The 23,740-nt window shown below is 42.6% G+C and overlaps 1 protein-coding gene across 2 annotated transcripts in view; it reads right to left on the bottom strand.

Moving 5' to 3' along the window:
• The window catches only part of FANCD2 (FA complementation group D2), a 56,279-nt gene extending 32,566 nt beyond the window's left edge, over positions 1-23,713 (bottom strand). Inside the window, exons 1-15 of one of the 2 annotated variants that reach the window (XM_037522655.2) lie at positions 23,581-23,713; positions 19,586-19,680; positions 17,881-18,009; positions 16,638-16,705; positions 16,354-16,457; positions 15,948-16,008; positions 14,048-14,100; positions 11,003-11,081; positions 9,058-9,182; positions 6,296-6,383; positions 5,530-5,634; positions 4,949-5,049; positions 4,418-4,526; positions 4,140-4,175; positions 1,607-1,750 (exon numbers count right to left, since the gene is read on the bottom strand). In XM_037522655.2, coding sequence (XP_037378552.1) covers positions 1,607-1,750; positions 4,140-4,175; positions 4,418-4,526; positions 4,949-5,049; positions 5,530-5,634; positions 6,296-6,383; positions 9,058-9,182; positions 11,003-11,081; positions 14,048-14,100; positions 15,948-16,008; positions 16,354-16,457; positions 16,638-16,705; positions 17,881-18,009; positions 19,586-19,649 — 1,266 coding nt within the window. In that variant the 5' untranslated portion in view covers positions 19,650-19,680; positions 23,581-23,713. The remainder of the gene's footprint in view (positions 1-1,606; positions 1,751-4,139; positions 4,176-4,417; positions 4,527-4,948; positions 5,050-5,529; positions 5,635-6,295; positions 6,384-9,057; positions 9,183-11,002; positions 11,082-14,047; positions 14,101-15,947; positions 16,009-16,353; positions 16,458-16,637; positions 16,706-17,880; positions 18,010-19,585; positions 19,681-23,580) is intronic. The other variant, XM_054696829.1, reaches the window with a different exon arrangement.
• Positions 23,714-23,740: the final 27 nt, after the last annotated feature.

The raw sequence follows: 23,740 nt of genomic DNA, 5'->3' as shown, positions 1-23,740 counted from the left end.
AGAAAAAAAATTAATTATTATAGCACATAGGAGTTGCTAGCCCTTTTGGGGATATAAGAGTTCTTTCTAACTCTGATTTGAACTGAAGGAACATTAATCTCAGATTGATGCAGAATAATCCTTCATCACTTTGACCTTTTTTTAAGATATATTTTTATTTATTTGTACATACAAGAACTGGGGTGTAGGCCAGAGGTGTGGGGGTAAGAGGATTCACCAGAGACAGAGTGGGGAGCAGAACAGGCAGATCGACTGAAATACACTGCTGAGGGGAGCAGCAGAAAGGAGAGGTCTGCTGTGCCATGTGGGTAGCTCCATGGCTGGGGATCAAAATCAGGCCACAGTGGCTGGCGATAGCTTGATAGCAGAGACTTTAAACCCATGCCACCAGAGAGGCCCCTCATTCTGAGTTTTCTTTCAGGATCAACATATGGCTAAAAATTGAGCTTTCAGCTCATAGACATAAAAACCACAAGCCTTCTAACACCATCTCTTTACTGAATCCAGATCTAATCGCACTTTCCTCACTTAATCACACTGCCTCCCTGGGAATAGATGAAGCCCTTCTACATTAGTTATGATATGAACTCCTCTGTAAGGTTCAATGTTGATGAATTTTTTTTAAAGACGATCAAAACCATGATCATGTCCTACCACTCAGGCAGTAAGTGGACATTAAAGGACACAGAGTATATGACCAGTTCGTAAATCCAAATTCTTAATGACGTAATTTTTAAAATCTTAAATGAAGCACTGAACTAAGTGCTTACTGAGAAAAAACGCAATAAAAAATTACATTGTTTTCCATACTCTGTGAAATTGTAACCCATGTCAGAAATAGCACTGAAAAGACTGAAATATAAAATCGTAAAAATATAAAATCTTAAGATCAACTCTACAGCCTCATTAGCTCTTAAGCCATGTCCCAAACCATTGATATGTCCAGGTTTCTAAGGTATACATTATTAACATTTACCTGGCAAAATACCACTTCCAGATAACAAAATTCTAAATCTAATGGCTGACATTTCAATAGAAATGATCACCTCAAGGTCACAATGTTGAGTGGCGAAATACTTACATTTCAACAAATATATAATCATGTCTCTAAGAAAATTCTTCTAAATGCCCAGGATATGTAAGAACTACTTAGAACAGAATATAGAGGCCAATTTTGTGAGACCAATGAACTGGACAATTGAGATACGAAAATTAAGATACGAAAGTCTCATCAGGCTTACACAATGGGTTAAAACTAAGATGAAATTTTATGAGACCTGTAAGACTACAATTTTAGCTTAAAAATCAAGTTATATAAGTATGTAATCAGAAGACCCAAATTTAGAAATTTTCTATAAAAACATTTGGGGGCTAAATCATGCAAGTTCAAATAAACCAATTTTATGATCTTTTTGTTAAAAAGATAAACACCAATCTCAAGTTGGTTTTATTAACATCATAGCTCAATCAAGGTAAATAATAATTCTACTATGTTAAGAAGTATTCGGGGCTATCTGTCAGCAAGGTGGTGTGGTCAAGGTTCCCACACTGGGAGGATCTTTTTACAACTTCCAGACTAATGGTGTCTGGCTCTCCTGACACTTACCATGTAATGAATACAAAATGTACCCTCTAGCAGCTGTTCGTCAAAGCAGCCTGATCGAATCTTACTTCTTAGCACCCTCTCAGTAAACTTCCTTGTCTGGGTGTTGGTGCTATAGATGATGAGAGTCATTGCCAGGTCAAAAGTCTATTATCGATAAATATACAAAAACAGGGAAACAGTTTAATAATTCAGTACATTTATAAAAATGAAACAACAGCTCCCAACTTTTTCTATTGAACACAGAATGGATAATACACATTTGCTTAACATTCTCTCAAGGGAGTAGCTTCATGTTCACAAAATCCAAACATATTTTTCAAAGAAATAAAACATCAATAATTAACCACTGTTACCTTTTTTTTTTTTTTTTTTTTTGTGGGACCCTCGCAGGTGGCCAGGAAATGAACTGGTGCTGCAGAGGCTGTGGGCAGCCTCACAGCCCAGTGCTCAACCACTGCACCACCAGGGGAGGCCCAACCACTGTTATCTTTTAAGAAAACTTTGGAATACAAATGAAAGCTATATTGTTCAATAAATGTAATGACAGATCAGAATCATGACATTTATTAAAGAAAAACTATTAAATCATTTGTGAACTTCAGTAAATATTTTCACTATTACTATAAAAATTACTTTGCAAAAACTTGGAGTGACTGTAAATGCCTGCCAATATGTGTACAAGGTTCAGTTATGAGTCACCGTCAGAGTATCACATAGCCATTAAATACAATGAGATAGTAATTCTTAACAAAGACATGACAATTCTGAAGTAAAAACAAAGCAACCTGCAGGACAATAATCACAAGATTTTACTTTTGTGAAAACACTACACAAGTGTGAATAAGTGTAAGAATAAGAGTGAGCAGGTCTAAACACACATACTCAGACATACATATGAATAGAAAACATGGAAGAATGATTATTCATCAAGAATGGGAGAATGAAGGAAAATTATTTTCCATTTTTAGATTCTTTGTGAGTTTTTTCCCTCTCCAATTAGCTTGTCTTACCAATGGTATAAAAAAAGATTGAAAAAATAAAGCAGGACAGAAGAAAAAACATCACCAAATTCCTTAGGACACCCCTTCACTGAAGGCCCCACTCATTTAAACACCAAAATTGAGAATCATAACAAAACACCACTATTAATAATGACAAAAAAGGGCCTCCCTGGTGGCGCAATGAGTTAAGTCTCAGCACTATGAAGCTACCACCAGCCACTGCGGTATGAGTTCAATCACTGGCCATGGAGCTACCCACATGGCCCTGCAGTCCTCTCCTGTCTTACCCACTGCTCCCCTCAGCAGTGTATTTCAGTAAATCCACCTGTTCTACTCCCCATTCTGTCTCTGGTGAATCCTCTCATCCCCTCCCCCACCTCTGGCCTGTACCCCAGTAATTGTATGCATAATTAAATCTTTAAAAAAATGTTTCCACAACTGGATACTTCGTGTGTGTGCACACGCATGTGTGTATGTATGTAGAAGAACTGGAGTATAGGCCAGAGGTGTGTTGGAGGGCGTGGGGGGCAGTGAGAGGATTCACCAGAGAGAGAGGGGAGCAGAACAGGCAGATCTTCTGAAATACAATGCTGAGGGGAGCAGTGGGGAGACAGGAGAGGTCTGCTGCGCCATGTGGGTCACCTCCCTGGCTAGGGATGGAACTCAGGCTACACAGGTGATAGTGTTGAAACTTAAACACTAGGCCACCAGGGAGACCAATATCTACTTTATAAAAAAAAAAACAAACTCACAAAACAGATTCCTACTAAAGAAAAATCCTTAAAGGGAACCAATCAGTATACAAGATATTCAATCACATGTATTTCTAGTATTAAGGAAATCACCCTGGGCCTTCCCTGGTTGAGCAACGGGTTGAGCACAGCGCTGTGAAGCTGTCCACAGCCTCTGCAACGTGGGTTCGATTCCTGGCCAGCCAGAGAATCCCACATGGCGGAGAGACCTCTCCTGTCTCGTCCACTGCTCCCCTCAGCAGTGCTTTCAGTCGTCTGCCTGTTCTGCTCCCCACTCTGTCTCTGGTGAATCCTCTCACCCTCCCGCGACTCGGGCCTGTACCCCACTCTTGTATAAATAAAATAAATCTTAAAAAAAAAAAAGAGAGAAGTGGCCCCGACAGCAGATAGCCTATTTGATTTACTCTGGTCAGGTAGACACTGGCAAAGGAAAGAACACCACAGCGCGCCATCATCTTAACAGTTCTGCCCGGGAGGAAAAGCAATCCGATGCGGGGAGTCCACGCAGGTTCCAGGCTCCTTCCCCTTGTGGAGGCCCAGCTCCTCTGACTGAGCAACTGACTGCGCTAGTCTGGAATGTTGGCATCTTCCTTATGGAAACATTAATCTTACTTCTCACTAGTCTGAGTGAGTAGGGCAAGTCACCCTCGCAGAGCATCTTCCCCAGGCAGCTAATGTTTATCAGACTAGCAAAGGGTGGAGCAGAAGGGATGACTGGAGGGAAGAAAGACAGGGGAAGGCCAACCAGTCAGCATCTCTAATGTTAGTGGGTGAACATACCTTGTGTTCAGAGTCAGGAGAAATGTTTTTAATTGCCTGGAAAAACAAGGGTCACAAAGTATTACAACATGTAGGGACAACACTTTCCTCCTATTCAGCACACCCGGGATGCTTATTTGAGAATCAAGCTATTCATCCTGGAACCCTCATCTAGGATTTCTACGGATTTCTACTTGATTGACCTTTAAGGCTCTTATTTCAGCTGCCTTCAGTAACACTCCCGTCAACAATGGCTACCCATTCCTTCCTTAGCATTCAAAGTTCCAAAGATCACTTACCTTAATCCAGGCTTCTGAAATGATTTTCTCGTATCTGACAGCTGACTTTATTACATCAAAGAGGAGAAAAATACAGTTCTCACCGCAGTTTTCTTCATTTCCTGAAGAACTGCAAGCAGGAGAGGGAAAGAGAAGGTCTTTCACTTACCTGAGAGAAACCAACAAGATCTGGGTTCCTGTTTACTTCCCATATGCCTTGAACAAGTAACAGCTTTGTGTAAAATGGCTAATAAACTTACACTGTAGTGTATCTGGACCAGTCAATACATACACATAGACATGAAAAACTTATATATGCCCAATGTTACTTCAATAAAAATAAAATTCAAAAAATCAAGTTTTTACAACAGCCCACCCCATGCCCATTAAAAAAAAAAAGGGCAAAGGAAAACCTGCACTGTATTATATGGCTATACAATTATGACCATTATTTATAGTTGTATTTAAATCTACTTCCTTGGCTTCAGGATAAATGTCAGAAAACTTTCCTTGTCTACGTGAGAAAAACATTGGTAACTGTCAAGCTTATACCTTGTTCTTCCTTTATTTTTCAGCTTGCTTTGGGGGGCATATAACCATGATGGCAGAATAAAATGCTGCAGATCCAGCCTTTCCCGAAGCTCAGCTATTACCTATGGGAAACATATGTTAGCTGTATATTCTGATCATTTATAGTAAATAGGTAGAGTCCATTCTTTTAACAGAAGTACTATAAATTTTTCTGTAAGGCTGAAGTGTTATTAAACATTAGACAAGGCATTTTAAGAGTAAAATTTGATAAAAATGCTAATACAGGTACAATATGTCATGCCCTTCGAAATTCCAGAATTTGAGATATTATACTGAAATAGTAAACAGCCTGTAGCAGCTTAAACAGAAATAAACTAACAGTCCCATTCACTCCCCTGAATTCTGTCTGGATTAATGAAGTATTATCAATTACTTTTGAGATAGAGAATAACAGTTAGAGCCCATTAAGTTAAATACTTTATCTTGATATCTCTTCACCTAGCTTAAGTCTTTTGATTGCTGAATTTCACAAGGGCACAGTTGCCCTCTGTACACTGTACACCTGGCATCCTATCAGTGTATTTTAGGAAGTAAGCGGGTACCTCAAGTGCATCCGCAGCTGTTATGGAATGAAGAATGAACTTGATTATCACAGGTAAATCATCCAATCGGACAGATGACAGCTTACCCATCACCAACTGGCGGATCTAAAAATAAAAAGCCCAAAAACCTAAGTAATTTCATGTTCTCTCTTCAACCTTCTATTTACATAAAATTAGAAAAAAATACTTCTCACTCAATTTTCTCACTTATAATTTAGGAAGAAAAAGATGTCCTTTTACTTTTTCCCAAATTGCCAGCCTTTTTGTTTTTTAAAACAAGCTTTTGGGCCTCCCCTGGTGGTGCAGTGGTTGAGCGCTGGGCTGCGAGGCTGCCCGCAGCCTCTGCAGCACCGGTTCGTTCCCCGGCCGCCGGCGAGGGTCCCACAAAAAAAAAAAAAAAAGCTTTCAATTGTTAACCCCGCAGCTTCATAAACAGATGACCAATGTGAAAATATCATGTATTTGGAATCTGAACTTTCCACTGGCGAGAGGAAGGCATATTTATTTGTTATTTCTATGGGGAACAGTTTATAAATACTCAGGCAATATAAAGAATTCTACTAAAATTTGTTGCCTAGAAACAGGCCAACAAATCAAGCAGAGTATGAAATATGACATGAAAATCAAAAGAAAAAAGAACAAGTGTCATTCAATATTGTTTCATAACAAAATTTTCATTACATACAACTGCACCAACACACCAAATGACCAACACTGGTTCTGGGAGGGGAAGCTGGCTGTTTCAGGAGAATAGAATCATTCCTACCTTCTTCAGGAGACTTGGGTCAAGCTGCAGACTGGAAAGCACGTCCAGGATAGGGACAGTGAGCAGAGTATTCTCCTTTAGAAGGTCACTGCAAATAAAGTTATGTGGCTTTTAACATGACTTGGGAAAATCACTCATTACAGTGGGCAAGTGAAGAGAAACTTAGTTCCCATTAAGTTTACTTATAGTATGTTTCATTGCAAACATACTATTATTTTGATTAAACAAATACACATTCAGGGCCTCCCTGGTGGCCCATGGTGCAGCAGACCTCTCCGGTCTCACCCGCTGCTCCCCTTACCAGTGTATTTCAGTCAATCTGCCTGTTCTGCCCCCCACTACGTCTCTAGTGACTCCTCTCACCCTCTCACAGCTCTGGCCTACACCCCAGTTTTTGTGTGCATAAATAAATAAAAAATAAATCTTAAGAATATGGGCCTCCCCTGGTGGCACAGCAGTTGAGCGCTGGGTTGCTAAGCTACCCGAAGCCTCTGCAGCGCCGGTTCTATCCCTGGCTGCCGGGCAAGGGTCCCACATGGCGCACAGACCTCTCCTGCCACCCACTGCTCCCCTCAGCAGTGTCCTTCGGTCCTTCTGCCTGTTCTGCTCCCCGCTCTGGCTCTGGTGAATTCTCTCACCTCCCGCGCTTCTGACTGTACCCAGTGCTTGTATAAATTAAATAAATAAATCTAAAAAAAAAAAAAAAAAAGAATAAAAAGATATTCATTATAAAAGTCAAATAGCAAACAGTATTAAGAAACCCTCCTTCGGGGCCTCCCTGGTGGCGGCGCAAGGGGTTAAGCACCACACTGTGAAGCAATCCACAGCATCTGCAACACGAGTTGGATGCCTGGCCAGCCAGGGAGAAACCCACATGGCAAGGTAGACCTCTCCTGTCTCACCAGCTACTCCCCTCAGCAGTGTATTTCGGTCAATCTACCTGTTCTGTTCCCCACTCTGTCTCTGGTGGATCCTCTCACCCCAGCATCTCTGGCCAGTGCCCAGCTCTTGTATGCATAAATAAATTCTTTTTTTTAAAAAAGAGGTTTTGATAACCAAAACCTTTAAAAAAAAAAAAAAAGAAGAAGAAGACACCCTCCCTCACCATCCCTGCTATACAAAGGTAACCATTTTTGAGTTTAGAACATATCCTTCCTGGAAAGAGAAAATTACAACCTCCAAAGTCACAATGAAATGTGCTATATATGACAGATGTGTGCGTAGGATGCCACAGAGCACAGCAATGGATTCCAAGGGAGGGCTAAGTAAAAGGACAAGTTAGAATTAAGCAGGGAGAGTAGGTGGGATAGTGCCCAAAGCACAGAGGCAAGAATTCACTGAACATTTCTGAAGGCAGCTTTGTAGACATCTATTAAAATGTACTACAGGCCTCCCTGGTGGCGCAAAGGGTTAAGACACAACCTATGATGTTTGCTGCAGCCACTGCAGCATTTGTTCAATCTCTGGCCATGGAGCTAACCCACATAGCATAGCAGACCTCTCCTGACTCAGCAGTATAATTCAGTCGCTCTCCCCGTTCTTTTCCCCACTCTGTCTCTGGTGAATCCTCTCACCCCCACAACTCTCGCCTGTATCCCAGTTCTTGTGTGTATCAATAAATAATTTTTTTAAAGATTTATTTATTTATACAAGCACTGGGGTACAGGCCAGAGGTGCAGGAGGGTGAGAGAATTCACCAAAGACAGAGCAGGGAGTAGAACAGGCAGAAAGACCAAAGTACACTGTCGAGAGAAGCAGCAGGTGAGACAAGAGTGGTCTGCCTCACCATGTGGGAATCTCCTTGGCCGGCCAGGAATCGAATCAGCGCTGCAGAGGCTGCGGACAGCTTCACAGCCCTGCGCTCAACCCACTGCGCCACCAGGGAGGCCCTCAATAAATAAATCTTAAAAAAAATCTTTATTAAAAAAATAAAATGCGGGCCTGCCCTGGTGGCGCAGGAGGTTGAGCGCAGTGCTGTGAAGCTGACCGAAGCCTCTGCGCTGGTTTGATCCCGGCCGGCTGGCGAGGGTCCCACATGTCGCAGCAGATCTCTCCTGTCTCGCCCTCTGCTCCCCTCAGCAGTGTATTTCATCAGTCTGCCTGTTGTGTTTCCTGCTGTCTCTGGTGAACCCTTCTCACCCTCCTGCGCATCTGGCCTGTATCCCGGTTCTTGTATAAATAAATAAATCTTTAAAAAAATAAAAAAATTAAAAAAAATAAAATGTACTGCAGACTGTCTTATGTTTTTAACTACTTCCAGGACAAGCAAATATTTGCACTAAAGTTATATTAGGGGTGGTTGTGCTCTCCCCTTCTTAATTACTACCCTATCTATCAATTACTATCTTTTACATAAATGACATTAGCATTAGAAATGAAAATTTGGGGACCCAAAGAATGTAGATATTTAACAAGCTCCACAAATGATTTGAATGTGCAGTCAGTACTGAGGGCCCCTTGACTAGAGGAAACAGCAATGAAGCAGAAATAAAAAGGTTATGTTTAAGTCTCCGCAACAGATTTATATGCCTAATCCTAAGCTAGACTCATCCGTCACAACAGGCACACAATCTAAAATAAAGAAAATGGGTCTATTCAAATCTATACTTGTTGTAAGGGGAAAAAAAGGAAACCCCTATTCATAAAAGGCAGGTATCATTCTCTTTTACAGAAAAAGGAACAGGTCACTACTACTCTATATTGCCATGACAGAGCTTCCAGAGTGGAGTCTTGCTTAATGTGGCAACAAGGTGCTCACCCACCTCAATTCTTGCCCGACATCAGCATGCTGGGAGTCCCCTAGGATCTCAGGCAGACTTGTGATCAAGTCATGCTGCAGGTCCACTGGAGCAATACTGATCAGCTGCATCATTTTAGCGCTAAGATCCTGAAGTAGAGGAGATAGTCAGAATCATAGAACACACTACCCCAAAACGAAAAAGACATCCTATTTGTGGAATGTACAACTGAGATCATTTTCTACACAATATGATAACTACACACTCAGAAGCAAATGACCCAAAAATTATCACACATGGGATGAATTATAGAAAACACTAGGTTGGGTGGTAAATTACCTAGCACATTTATTATATAATTATTTCATTCAATCACGACTCAATGATGTTTGTGTGATAATTCCCATTTTTAAAATGTGGTATGTGCTGGTCTAGGATACAGAACTGATAAGTAGCAGAATCAAAATTCCTATCCAGGCAGTGTCAGAAAAAGACACACTTTAAAACTAAACATTGAAAACTGACCATTGAGCTTCAGCTTTCAGAGGGGAAGAAGGGAGGGGAAAAGGACAAAAATAGGGGACTGAGGGGGTAGAACACAATGGACTATGGTGGACTGTGGATGCTTCGGTGGCGGGGCTACAGTGGGGAAGCCTACATTTTCAAAACACTAGCAAGGATGTAAAACAATGGTATATCAACAATGGCAAAAAAAGAAAAATTTTAATAGTAAAAAAAAAATCCTGCCCTGCTAAAAAGTCCAAAATTATTTTCTTCCAAAAAAATGTTTAGTCTTGGTTAGTATAACAAAAATTCAGAATGATTTTAAGAACTCATGGGGAAAAAAAAGATTTCTTTCCAGATTCAACTTACTTGACTGCAAAACTTACTGAAATTTCCATCAATACCTAGCAAAACAAAAACATCTGCAGTGAAGTAGGATGGTTTGTGATATCACTTCTGAGTAAAATGAAGCTTAGTAATCCCTATATACTGAAAAATGAGTAAATTTCTTTCCAAATATCTAGTCATCATAACTTCTTCTATTTTAAAAGAAATTTTAGAGTGAAATACACCATTCTCAAATTACGAAGGCTGAGAAGTAAAGAGAAATACCAAGATTTAACTCAAGTAGAATATAAAGAAAAAATGCAAATGAATGAACAAAACAAAAACAAACCATTAGACTTTTGAAAACACAATAGTGGGCAGAGGGAGTGGATCAGAGATGGTCGTAAATGGTAACCAGATCTTTGATGGAGGGCACAGATGGGACATACATTTGAGATGTTAAGCCATTTATACTCCTGAAACTGATTATTATAAAGTGATGTTTCCTCAGTTTAAAAAAATGTTGTGAGGGGGGCCTCCCTGGTGGCCTTGGGGTGAAGTCTAAGGACTATCACCACTGTGACCTGAGTTCGATCCCCAGCCAGGGAGCTAACCCACAAGGCGTGGCAGACCATTCCTGTCTAAAGTTCACCTGCTGTTCCCCTCAGCAGTGTATTTCAGTGGATTCATCTGTTCTGCTCCCCATTCTGTCTCTGGTGAATCCTCTCACTCCCCACCCCTCTCAATACCCCAGTTCTTCTATGACAAAAAAAAAAAAATTGGGGGCCTTCCTGGTGGTGTGGGGGTTAAAGACACAGTGCTATTAAGCTGTCAGCAGCCACTGCAACATGAGTTCAGTCCCTGGCCAGGAAGCTAAGCAACATGGCGAAGCAGACCTCTCCTGTCTCCCAGCTGCTCCCCTCAGCAGTGTATTTCAGTACTTCTGCCTGTTCTACTCCCTACTCTGTCTAGGTAAGTCCTCTCACTTCCCATACCTCTGGACTACACCCCAGCTCTTGTATGCATAAATAAATTAATCTTAAAAAAAAAAGAAAAACTTTAATTTTCTGTTTAGAAAGGAAAAGAACCCTGCAAATCCCAAAAGTTTGTGTTTAAAAAGAGTAAGTCCCAAAGCTACCTTGCCATCCATGACCCTGTCAAGCCACTTCAGCTGACTGATGATGAGCCGAGGCATGTTGATTCCATCAGTGTTCATGCTGAAATGTCAGGACAAGGAGACAGAAACTTAGCTTTATTATCTTATACAATACCACACATTCACCTGCACCAAACACTTCAGCTGATCAATGAACATCTACCCAACGCTATGTGCTGCAAACTGTGTTAGACACACAGGTGACGCAAAAAACGCTTGAGACTCTGCTTATGTGTTTAAAAAGGTGTCTGTTACTACTATGGGAAGAACAACGGGGGAAGGACAGGAGAGTATCACTCAGTAATGCAAACAATTTTTTTTAAATAAAGGTAATGAACTAATAAAAGGAATTATTCTAAAAAGGTACATCAGTGTGACAATTGCTCAAAGAAAAAGTACAGGTTGCTATGGAAACAAGTAAAATTAGAATGTGAAAATGCTAAAAACCATTTATGAAGAAATGTTGTCTCAGTTATTACAATTTGCCCCAAAATGACAATCTCTGCCCTACTCGCAATCTCTCACGTCTAAAGTTCTGAACAATCTCCAGTTTCATTCCTTGAGAGCATTCTTGGTCTCTGTCTACTATAGCCAAATAGAACTGTGGAAAAAAAAAAAAGACTTAGGGGCCTCCCTGGTGGCGCAGGCAGTTGAGCACAGTGCTATGAAGCTGTCCGCAGCCTCTGCAGTGCCAGTTCCATCCATGCCGGCCGTGGAGCAACCCACATAGCATGGCAGACCTCTCCTGTCTCATCTACTGCCCCTCTCAGCAGCGTATTTCAGTCTACCTGTTCTGTTCCCCGCTCTGTCTCTGGTGAATCCTCTCACTCTCCCACGGACTTGGCCTGTACCCCGTTTATTGCATAAAATAAATCTTAAAAAAGAAAAGACTTAGCCAGGTCATAAAGCATATGAGGTAAAATATAAAATTCACAACAATAATAATTACTACTATTATTACTTACAAGATACTGAAAAGGTACGTACTGAAAGGAAAAAATAAAAACAATGCACAGCCCTGTACCCAGAAACTCAATAACATGCACATGCCGCGATGTGTAGTTATCTTTTTTTTTTTTAAACAAAATACTGGCCTGAATTACAAATACTTATAGCCTTTTTTCCAATTAGTAAAAGACACTGTAATATCCTCTTTATCACTTTTCGCCATGTATATGTCAATACTGAATTTATGATAAAGGACTCACACCAAACAATGGAAAAAGGACAGATTCTTCAAGAAATGAAAACCTGGGAGGTCTCCTGCCCATCGTGGCTATGCAGATGGCTCTCTTTTTCTCTTTTTCCCAGTAAACCTGTTCTAAAATGTTAAAAAAAAAAAAAAAGAAAAGGGAGGGCCTCTGTGGTGGCCCCGGGGTTAAAGACAGCACTAACAAGCTATTACCAGTCAATGCAGCACGAGTTCAATCCCCGGCCAGGGAGCTGACCCACATGGTGCAGCAGACCCCTCCTGCCTCGCCCGCTGCTCCCCTCAGCAGCGTATTTCAGTCAGTCTGCCTGTTCTGCTCCCCACTCTGTCGCTGGTGAATCCTCTCTCCTCTGCACCTCTGGCCTACACTCCAACTCTTGCATGCATAAAAAAATATATCTTGGGCCTCCCCTGGTGCCGCAGGTGGTTGAGCGCCGCGCTGTGAAGCTGTTTACAGCCTCTGCAGCTCCGGTTGGATCTCGGCTGGCCAGTGATGGTCCACATGGCGCGCAGACCTCTCCTGCCTGGCCCGCTGCTCCTCTCAGCAGTGTATTTCGTCAGTCTGCCTGTTCTGTTTTCCGCTCTATCTCTGGTGAATCCTCTCACCCTCCCACACATCTGGCCTATACCCCGGTATTGTATAAATAAATAAATCTTTTTTTAAAAAAAAATCTTGGGGGAAAAAACAAGGAAAACTGGGCCGCCACATGTAAAAGAACGAAATTAGATCATTCTCTAACTTCATGCACAAAAATAAATTCAAAATGGATTAAAGACAAACACAAGACCTACAAAATAACATATACAGTGCAAAACCACTGGAGATACATTTCATGGCATCAGAGATAAATGTGTCTTTGGAGGGTCCATCTAATCGGCGGGTCAGTGGCAGCGGTTCCTATTCACACTGAATGTGGACTTCAGAAAGCAGGTCTTATACCCACACTTCTTCCAGGATCCACAATGAAGAACCACAGGCTTCTGAAGCAAGATATCCCCCGACACCTCACAGAAGCCCCAGATGCTCGTCCTCCAAAATTTGTAATTTCCACATCACAGAGAACTGTGTGGATGTACCTCATTTATTTAACCAACCCTCCACAGTTGAACATCTCAGCTGCTTACACTTTTATATTATTTTAAACAGCAGTTCACTGTTATTTTAATTCAGTTGTAACTTTAGGATAAATTAGTATATATGGTTGAATATTAAACATATATACAAAACCCAAGATTTTGATACACACAACCTACTACCCCTCAGAATGATCAAACTCATTTGTATGTTCATCAGTAATGCATGAACATGAACATGACTGTTTATTATACTCAAAAAGGGAGACCCTTTAAGAATGGGAAAAAATATAATGCTTTAAAAGTGTCTTTATTAATGAAACTGAGCATATGAAAAATGTTTGATAGGCTGCATGTTCATGACCTTTATCTACTTTCCTAGTAGGCAGCTCATTTTTTTGATATAATTTTTTAAGTAAATTAATTTTTTATGTAAATTAACACATACCTTACAAAATTTAAAAGGTAAAGAAGAGTATCCAGAGAATACCCGACTCCAGCCCCTTGGTTCCCTCCTTGGAGACAACCAGTATTATCAGCTTATTGCACATCCTTCTAGGAACATGCAGTCATAGTAATAAATGAAATCTGACTGAAAGACAGTCCAGTAAAATTTCAGCAGTCACTTAAGAATGTGGCATCATAATAAACATGGCTTTCAGAGAAATCAAGGATGTAATCTTATCAGAGAGAAACTTACACACGAGGGGGTACTTTGAGAATTCCAGGATAATGCCACTTACTTTTCAAAAAAGAATTCTGGCAACTTTTCAAATAAGGTTTTGATAATGACAGGCTAAAAAAAGAAGACACAGGGAGTTAGGAGATAGTCTCAAAATATACAACAGTTGTATGTAATTAGCCACAATTCTCTTCAATGAGAGCTCTTAGAGGGAAAAAAAATCAGCTATAACTGAAATCCTATTATAAGATTGTCAACATTAATGTTACCTATATTTTGAACATAAATTTTTGGAATACAAAGACTCATCAATAATCTGTCTTCTGAGAAACTGCAAAAAGGGGGCCTCCCTGGTGGCCTAGGAGTTAAGTCTCAGGGCTATCACCACTCTGGCCACAATTGATCTCTGGCTAAGGAGCTAAGCCACATGGCACCTCAGACCTCTCCTGGTTCCCTGCTGCTCCCCTCAGCAGTGTTTTTTTTTTTTTTTTTAAGATTTATTTCATTTATACAAGAGCTGGGGTACAGGCCAGAGGTGTGGGGGTGAGAGGACCCACTAGAGACAGAGTGAGGAACAGAACAGGCAGATGGACCCCTCAGCAGTGTATTTCAATAGATCTCCCTGCTCTCTCCCCTCTGTCTCTGGTGAATCCTCTCACCACCTGCACTTCTGGCCTACAACCCCAGTTCGTTTATGGGAAAAAAAAAAAAAGAAAAGGAGGAGATAAGAGCATGGAAAGATTATTAAAAGAGTCTGAGAGAGGGCCCTCCCTGGTGGCGCAAGGGTTAAGATGCAACCTATGAAGTTATCTGCAGCCACTGTAGCACGATTTCAATTCCAGCCAGCCAGGGAGCAACCCACATGGCACAGCAGACCTCTCCTGACTCACCCGCTGCTCCCCTCAGCAGTGTATTTCAGTGGATCTGCCTGTTCTGCTCCCCACTCTGTCTCTGGTGAATCCTCTCACCCCCACACATACACCTCTGGCCTGTACCCCAACTCTTATATGCATAATAAATCTTTTTTTTTTTTTATTTATACAATAGCTGGGGTATAGGCCAGAGGCACGGGAGGGTGAGAGGATTCACCAGAGACAGAGTGGGGACAGCACAGGCAGACTGACTGAAAGCACTGCTGAGGGGAGCAGCAGGCACAACAGGAGAGGTCTGCTGTACCATGTGGGAAACTCCCTGCCAGCCTGGATTTGAACCCGCGCTGCAGAGGCTGCGGCGAACAGCCTCACAGCACTGAGCTCAACCAGCTGCACCACTGGGGAGGCCCAATAAATAAATCATTAAAAAAAAAAAAAGAGAGAGCCTGAGAAAGAGGGGAGGGGAAAATGGAGAATGGAAAGGCAGGGACTTTACATTCTTACACACGTTTATAACTTGAGATGTTTAAAACATACCACTGTATTATCTATTTAAGAAATTTAAAGAGCGGGCCTCCCTGGTGGCGCAAGGAGCTAAGACGCAGTCTCTGCAGCTGTCCGCAGCCACTGCAGCACGAGTTTGATCCCTGGCCTGCCAGGGAGCAACCCACATAGTGCAGCAGACCTCTCCTGACTCGCCCGCTGCTCCCCTCAGCAGTGAATTTCTTCAGTCTGCCTGTTCTGTTCCCCACTCTGTCTCTGGTGAATCCTCTCACCCCCCACGCCTCTGGCCTGTACCCCAGCTCTTATATGCATAAATAATATTTAAAAAAAAAAAGAAAAGAAATTTAAAGAGAGAAAAGCAGAGGAAAAAAGGAGAAAACCAAGTAATTGAGCAAATAAAAACAAATAACTGGGAGATGACTGATGAGACTGAGGTGACTAATCAATTCAGCCCAAAGGCATGGTCGGTGCCTGCCCTGCAAACACAAACTCTCCCAATTAGCCCCACTTAAGCCTGTGGCACAGCCACTGTGGGCACACACCACAAATCACATCCAACAGTCAGAAAAAGTGGCAAAGTCTCACCTGCAATATGTCAATTCCCAGAAGCAACTTAATGAGGCTCTTAGAGTAAGATGTGCTCGTGCTGTAAAAAAGAGGTGTGTGATTTCTTTGTTTTAATGTTACTATTCTTTCTGATAAAACTGGTTAAATGTGTAATCTTTAAAAAGAAGCCATGCTGTTACATAAAATTGAACAAAAAAAAGATGGTTCTTCAGCAAGGAAGAATGGAAATTCCATCAACACAAGTGAGACAGTCTAGAAACACTCTGTTCTTAGCCTCAGAACCATAAACTCAGTAATTCAAAGGTTAGGTTAAAGCTCTGAGGGAAAGGGAGCTGTAAGACAAAAGCAAATTTAAAAAAAACTGCATTCTTCCACCTCTCCCTCAACCCAGTGAGTCTGACAGACTCCACGGTTCTCACGCTACCTGGCTTCCTCATCCTGCAGGCGTTCACAAGACAAAAGGCAGTTCCTGAAACAGTCTTGGTCCTCAATGTAAGACTCCAGGCCACTAACAAATTCTTCTATTATCTTAATGACATTAAAAAAAAATAAACAATAAAGACAGTGAGAGTAAGATTTTTAGTTTACCATCTGTAGTAGATTAGCTAAGAATCATTCTAGCTTATTCAACTCAATGCCACTGTATGTAAATTCCCCATCGCAGAGTACCGCTGGTACATGAAAACCGACCAGGAAGAAAATACATACTTTGGGATAAGAAGGATGTTTCCTCAGGTTCTGAAAAAGCTTCTTTTGGAAAATGACTTGATCCACAGCTATGAGGAACAAAGAACAGTTGGTCTCTAAAGTCTTTAACATCATCTAACACTGTCTCCATTCCCTACAGGCCTAAGCCTCCTAACTGATGAAACCAATAAAAGTATTTTCAACTTACAGGCCCAAATCTTGTAAGCTTTGCCATAGGATAGCTACTGAGTGTTCTACCAAAAAAAAAAAAAAAAAAAAAAAAGCCATAACCTTAGCAGGATAGATTAATCTATTCTCCAAAAGGAGGATTTTTCATGGCTGTATGGATTTGTACCTGAAATTATTCTTACCCAGATCTACTTACTCTTCTGGGTATTAATTTATTTTTTCACAAAAGAACATGAAATAATACTCGTTTGTATTCATATTTAAAAAGAATGGATTAGGGCCTCCCCGGTGGCGCAGCGGTTGAGCGCTGGGTTGCGAAGCTGCCCGCGGCCTCTGCGGCGCCGGTTCGATCCCCGGCTGCTTCCCAGCCACCAGAGGAGGGTCCCACATGGCGCACAGACCTCTCTGCCGCCCGCTGCTCCCCTCAGCAGTGTACTTTGGTCCTTCTGCCTGCTCTGCTCCCCGCTCTGGCTCTGGTGAATTCTCTCACCCTCCCGCGCTTCTGACTGTACCCAGTGCATGTATAAACAAAACAAACAAACAAACAAACAAAGAAAAACATGCCTCTATTAAAAAAATAAATAAATAAATAAAAAGAATGGATTAGAAGTGGGCCCCCCTGGTGGTGCAAGAGGTTAAGATGCAACTTATGAGGCTATCCGCAGCCGCATAAGTTCAATCCCCAGCCAGGGAGCAACCCACATGGTGCAGCAGACCTCTCCTGACTCGCCCGCTGCTCCCCTCAGCAGTGGGTTTCAGTCAGTCTGCCTGTTCTGTTCCCCACTCTGTCTCTGGTGAATCCTCTCACGCCCCACACCTCTGGCCTGTACCCCAGCTCTTGTATGCATAAATAAATCTTAAAAAAAAAAATGGATTAAAAGTACTTTAGTTAACATGCATCAATCAGGACCAAAAACTAACAATATTCTCTGAAAAGCAATTTCAATTTCACCCTTGTCTCAGGATAGCTAGTCCTCTCATTTCTAATTTTTACTGACTCTCTATTTAGAAAATACCTAACAGTCCTGAGTCATTTCACTATACCCCCGAGAAAAGACTTAGGTTGAAATACTACCCAGCTGATTTTGACTCTCTCCTGTTTTAAGAGTAACTCCTGATGTCTTAAGAAGCTTTACAAAGACACTGTCATTTTCTTCAACTTCATTATTAGCAAGAGGTTTCTTTGTCCTTTGTTTTCTGGCTTCTGAAAACACAAAATTTTTAACAGTGTGACCATTAGTAAAGCAAAGATTAAAATGCAAATCTTCAAGTAATACCTCTAAGAGGAAAGTTCCTGAAGAATTATACTAGAATTAATGGTGTAGTAGAATATTATCTAACAATGGTCAGCAACAGTGGCTTATAAGCAAATCTATTAATGAACAGAATTGCTTCTATTTATTGAATTTTCATTTGAGAAATTAAAAATGTACCATTTCCAACAAGAATAACCATGGAAATGCTTTCCACCCAAATTCTAAAGCAATCAGCATCTCTCAATTGTTTTCTGCTGACCATTGCACTGCAATCACTGGGTAACTTAGGAAATGCATATTCTTAGGTTGCATCCTAGACCTACTGAACCAGAATCTTGAGGATGGAACCCGGGAGTCTGAATTTTTAACATGCTCTCCAGTTAATAATTCTGATGAACACGGAAGTCTGAGAACAACTGATCTGGAGGTAGAAGTAGACAGAATGGGGATGGTTCTCCTGCATCATACCTTTGAGTGTAAGACCCACATTGGTTTCCTCCCAAGACATTCAACCCATGAGAAGCAATAAAACTACAAACAAAAGAACAGGTACTTAAAGCTAAGGCTATATACTATTCTCACTTCATGGAACAACTTCAGTTTTCCCTTTCCCCAAGTCTTCCATTTCTCCTGTGGAAGCCTTAAACAAAATGAAACAAAACCACCGTTTTCCTTAAAGAAGTTTAAGGCACAACTGGGATGAACAATTCAGTTTGCTTCTTACTCACCAAGAATCCTTGCAATAAAATTAACTCAGAAGTCTCTTCCCTTCTGTATTTCCAAAGTACACCATTCACTTCTGGTGACTTCTTAAGTTATTCCTCTTCAGTTTCAAAATCTACCTATTTCTCTATATTCTACAATCCCTTTAGTAATAGAATATTAAAGTTTGGAATTTCATTTTCTAAATTAAGCTTATTCCTAACATAGTTTTGGCCTGGAAATTTTAATCACTCTGAAAGTTGTTCAAGTAGAGTCAACAAGCACTTCCATCTGTATCAGTGGTATCTAACCAAGAGTCAGACCCAAATTATAGAATCCAATAAGAAATGAGACTCCAATTTACAAGTTAGAAATGTCCTAATAGAGCAAATGAGTGCAACGATTGCATTCTAATATCATTCTGCTGTATCTTTGCCTCTGGTATGCTTGCTCTGAATGCCTTTCCTTTATACATCACTATCATAGGATTTATCTATACTAGAATTTCTTTTAATGGAGGAAAGTGAATCATATGCTGTTTTAAAGTGTAAGGACTAGATCATATTTTTGTGTCCCAGCACTTAGATAACGTAGATAAGGTCTATAATAGTAATTCCTCTTCAGATGTGGAGATGGTTTCAGAAACTGTGGGCATGCCCAAAATTATACAGGGGACTTAGAGGCAGAAACTCAATCTCAAATCTCCTGATACTAGATTCTGCAAATGATGACACCCAGCATGTGAAAGGAGGAACTTTTGATGACTTAAAGCATTCACACATTTGCTACAGGAAACAAAGCAACAAATGACTAGACACTCACTGGAAGCATCTTCTCTCAGGCTCCCTGTGTCCTCAGATTTTGATAGCTGCTTTTTGGACATCATTTTGACCAGTCTTCTGCAATTAAATCACTTTCTAAAGCAAAATTGGAGAAATTTAGTTACTCTCTATAGACCACATAAATTCTGAGAAGGTAAATCTATTAAGTCTATTAAGTCTAAGGTAAATCTATTAAGGTAAATCTATTAAGTCAAAGGAAACTACTCCATCCAGAACCAAAGAGGTTCCAGTCTTTACATTGATGCTATCCAAATGCAGGTTTTGAGAAATGTCAACACCTGTATCTGGCCAATACAGGCAAATCTGAGAGATACACAGGTTTATTTTCACGCCACTGCAATAAAGCAAACATCCCAATAAAGCCAGTCACATTTTTTTTTTTTGTTTCCCAGTACCTGTAAAAGTTGCTTACATGGCCTCCCTGGTGGCGCAAGGGGTTAAGTCTCAGTGCTGCTAAGTTAAGGCAGCCACTGCAGCTCAGAGTTTGATCCCTGGCCGGTATGCTAACTGGCAATATTTATGTATGCATAAATAAATAAATCTTTTTTAAAAAGCTGCTTGCACTACATATACTGTCATCTATTAAGTGTGCAACAGCACATGTCTAAAAAACAATGCATAGACCTTAACTAAAGACAATCAAGACAAGGAGATAAGCTGTTGGAAAAATGGCACCCATAGGCTTGGTGACACAGGGTTGCCACAAACATTCCGCTTGTGAAAAACCGCATCACCCACAAAGCACCAGAAACCAGGGTATGCCAGTATTCCATTTGATGAGGGCACACACAGGCCCCTTGTAAAATCCGCACAACCAGGCTCCAGGGAACAGGAGATTAGCTAGACCAGAGAGAAGCTGACAACAGTAAAGAATTCCAGCAGACCTGCCCCTGGCAGTAAATGACTCCAGCAGACCCCCTCCACAGGCAAGGCCCCTGCCCCTTGCCTGCATGCACCAAAAAATTCAAGCAGTGGCCTTGTTATAGGGCAACCCCGATATAAAATAAAACGGGGTGCCTGGCTGTGGGTCCTCACCCGTGCGCTTAAAAGGGACTTATGAATACTCCACTGCAGGCGCACACAAAAGGTTCATAAAAGGTTTATTGACAAGGGAAAAGGAAATAAGGAAAATGTACAACTCAGGGAGAAAATAGGGAAATAAATTCTTTAATGCGTCCTACCCGATCCGCCGAGCTGGCGGGGAGCCAAAATGGGGGAACCCCCCCAAAGCCCACGTGTCTGGCTTTATACCAACCTGGCTGCTTAACCCCACCCTCAGGTCCCAGCCACCTTCCCTTTGGTGGTGATGGGATTTGGAGTGGGGGTGGAGTCCACAAAGCCTGTATGGAAATAGCTTTAGAACATCCTTTTCCCCCTAACAACCTGACCTGCTCTCCCCATTTCAGGGCTTGACTCTCGGCCTGCAGGGAGTCGTCCCTCACAGAATTTCAATAAAGCCCACTTCTGGTCTGATAATCTTGGCCTCCTTTCTTTTCTAACACCCCTCCTTTCAAGGTTTGTTTACCCAGCTGCCTCTTACTGAAGTTCTCTACCTGATATTCAAGATCCTTCATCATCTAGCCCCATTCTACCTCTTTTTTTAAAAAAGATTGATCTTTATTTCTGCATACAAGAACTAGGGTATAGGGCCTCCCCTGTGGCGCAGCGGTTGAGCACTGGGCTGCCAAGCTGCCCACAGCCTCTGCAGCGCCAGTTCGATCTCCGGCCACAGGCAAGGGTCCCCACATGGTGCACAGACCTCTCCTACCCCACCTGCTACTCCCCTCAGCAGTGTACTTCGTCAGTCTGCCTGTTCTGCTCCCCGCTCTGGCTCTGGTGAATTCTCTCACCCTCCCGCGCTTCTGACTGTACCCAGTGCTTGTATAAATAAATAAATCTTTAAAAAAAGAAAAAAGAACTAGGGTATAGGCCAGAGGTGGGGGGAGGGGTGGGGGGGTGGTGATGATTCACCAGAGACAGAGTGAGGAGAACAGGCAGTCTACTGAAATACACTGCTGAGGGGAGCAGCGGGTGAAACAGGATCCAGGCAGGTGATAACTTGATAGTGCCGAGGCTTTAACTCCTGCGCCACTAGGGAGGTCACCATTCTCTCTTTTTTAACTCAATGATTCAATCCTATATAATGGGGACTGTGCTAGTGCTGGGGTTATAAATGTGAACAACACAGGCATGATCCTTGCCTCAGGCAGTTTATGTAATTCTTTACAGGTGTATAAAGGAAAACACAGGGTGCAATGAAGGCTTAGAAAGAAATTTAGTGTAAATGGGAATGGGGGTGATAAAGAAAATCAGGGACAATTTTTCAGGGATAGGCTCCTGAGAAAGTGGTTTTTAAGCTGGGGCCTGAGGGTTGAAACAGGAGTCGGCAGAAGAGGTAAGGGAAGAGTAGTCCAGGCCAACGCTGAAACAGGAAGCCACTTGCAGAATTAGTAATGAGACCGCAGAGGCAGGTGAAAGCCTCACCACAGGTGCCTTCTATTGTTTTGTAAACCAGAACATTCCTGGTCTCCCAGCCTTTGCTTAAGGTTTTCTTTTCACCCAAGATTATCTCCTCTGCCTAGAAACTCCTGGACATCCTTAAGTACTGGGCCCAGTGTTATCTTCCTTGAAAAATGCTCCTCCAGGGCCTCCCCTATGGCGCAGGGGGTTGAGGGGGGTTGAGGGTTGAGAGCAGCATGCTGAGCGGGTCCCCCGCTGGCTGTGGAGATACTCACTGAAAGCTCTATGCAGGGGCCAGGAATAAGAAAAGCCCACATAGAAAAAGACAAGATGGCCCTGACACCAGGACCACTGATACCATCAAACCCATACTGAAGCCATAAACAGGAGAAAAACAACTTGGCTCCATGAAAAACAACCGCCTAAACCTGTTCCCCCCCCAACCCAGTTTTCCTACCTAACCTCTCCTCACCCTATAAAAGGGGCATCTCTCCCTACAACAGGCCCGGCTTCAAGGACCCCCACCTTGGATCCGTGAGGCCCACCTGGGCCACAGTAAATTTTCCCTTCCTTTGAGAAATTTAGCCTGGCTCTCCTTTTCTTTACCACGCCAAACCTTTCACCCACATGGCGCAGCAGACCTCTCCTGTCTCACCCGCTGCTCCCCTCAGCAGTGGATTTTAGTCTGCCTGTTCTGCTCCCTGCTCTGTCTCTGGTTAAGCCTCTCACCCTCCTGCGCATTTGGCCTGTACCTCAGTTCTTGAATGCATGAATAAATTAATCTTTAAAAAAAAAAAATGCTCCTCCAGTCCCTAAGGGAGTTTGCGACTCTGGCTTCCCCCTCCTAGCCCAGCAGCTCTTAGACTAGACTATGCAGTTCCGTGACAGCAGGAACCCAGACTCATTTATCTCGGTATCCCTATGCCCTCCACCGTACCTGGGCACATCGGGAAAGAAATCTGAGACTATTCACTACAAGAGAATAGGTGGCAGGCAGGTAACCACTATTTAAATAACTATATTAAGTGCTTCGTCCATAATTTATTCCCCACAAAGAGCCCTGAGGTGGGTACCAGTATTATTCTCTAATTCTGGGGCAGAGCTGGGATGCTAACTCGGGCGTCCGGCGCCTGCATCTCTTGGACTCTCACCTAGACCTACTCTTGATTATTATAATGGTTTCCCCAACAGCTACGCAGGACTTTGCACCGGGTCCCGTGCTCAGCTTCTTCTGCACCCGCTGCCTCGTGGCTTAAGAGAAAAAGGCAAAAGTGACAATGGCCAGCACGTCTACCCATCTCCATGGGCCACCCGGCGGGGACAGAGAAACCCGCGGCCTCGTTTAAGACTCAGAACCACGAGGCGTCATTCTGCAGAGGGAGAGACCCAGGCCGCGCCGCTAGCAGGCAAGCCGCAACTCTGGGGGGCTGGCTGGGCCCTCCGGACCCGGCCGCCGGGGCGGTTCGGGGGTAAAGCCCAAACAAACTGGGCTCTCCGCAGCGCTCGAGGAGGTACCTGAGGGAATTACCCCACGAAAGGACGGAAGACGAGGCTTGGGGCGCCGAGGCGAAGGCCGGGTGCGGGGGACCCTCGGGAGCAGGCGGCGGGGCCGCGGAGCCTCTGGGGGGGACTCGACTACCCCACACAGCCGGGAAGCCCCGCCCCTCGCGTTTGG

This window comes from Talpa occidentalis, unplaced genomic scaffold (assembly GCF_014898055.3).
Source record: "Talpa occidentalis isolate TD23 unplaced genomic scaffold, MPIMG_talOcc4v2.1 talOcc4.10, whole genome shotgun sequence".
In the NCBI taxonomy this organism is placed as follows: domain Eukaryota; kingdom Metazoa; phylum Chordata; class Mammalia; order Eulipotyphla; family Talpidae; genus Talpa; species Talpa occidentalis.
This window is presented reverse-complemented; position numbering and strand designations above follow the sequence as displayed.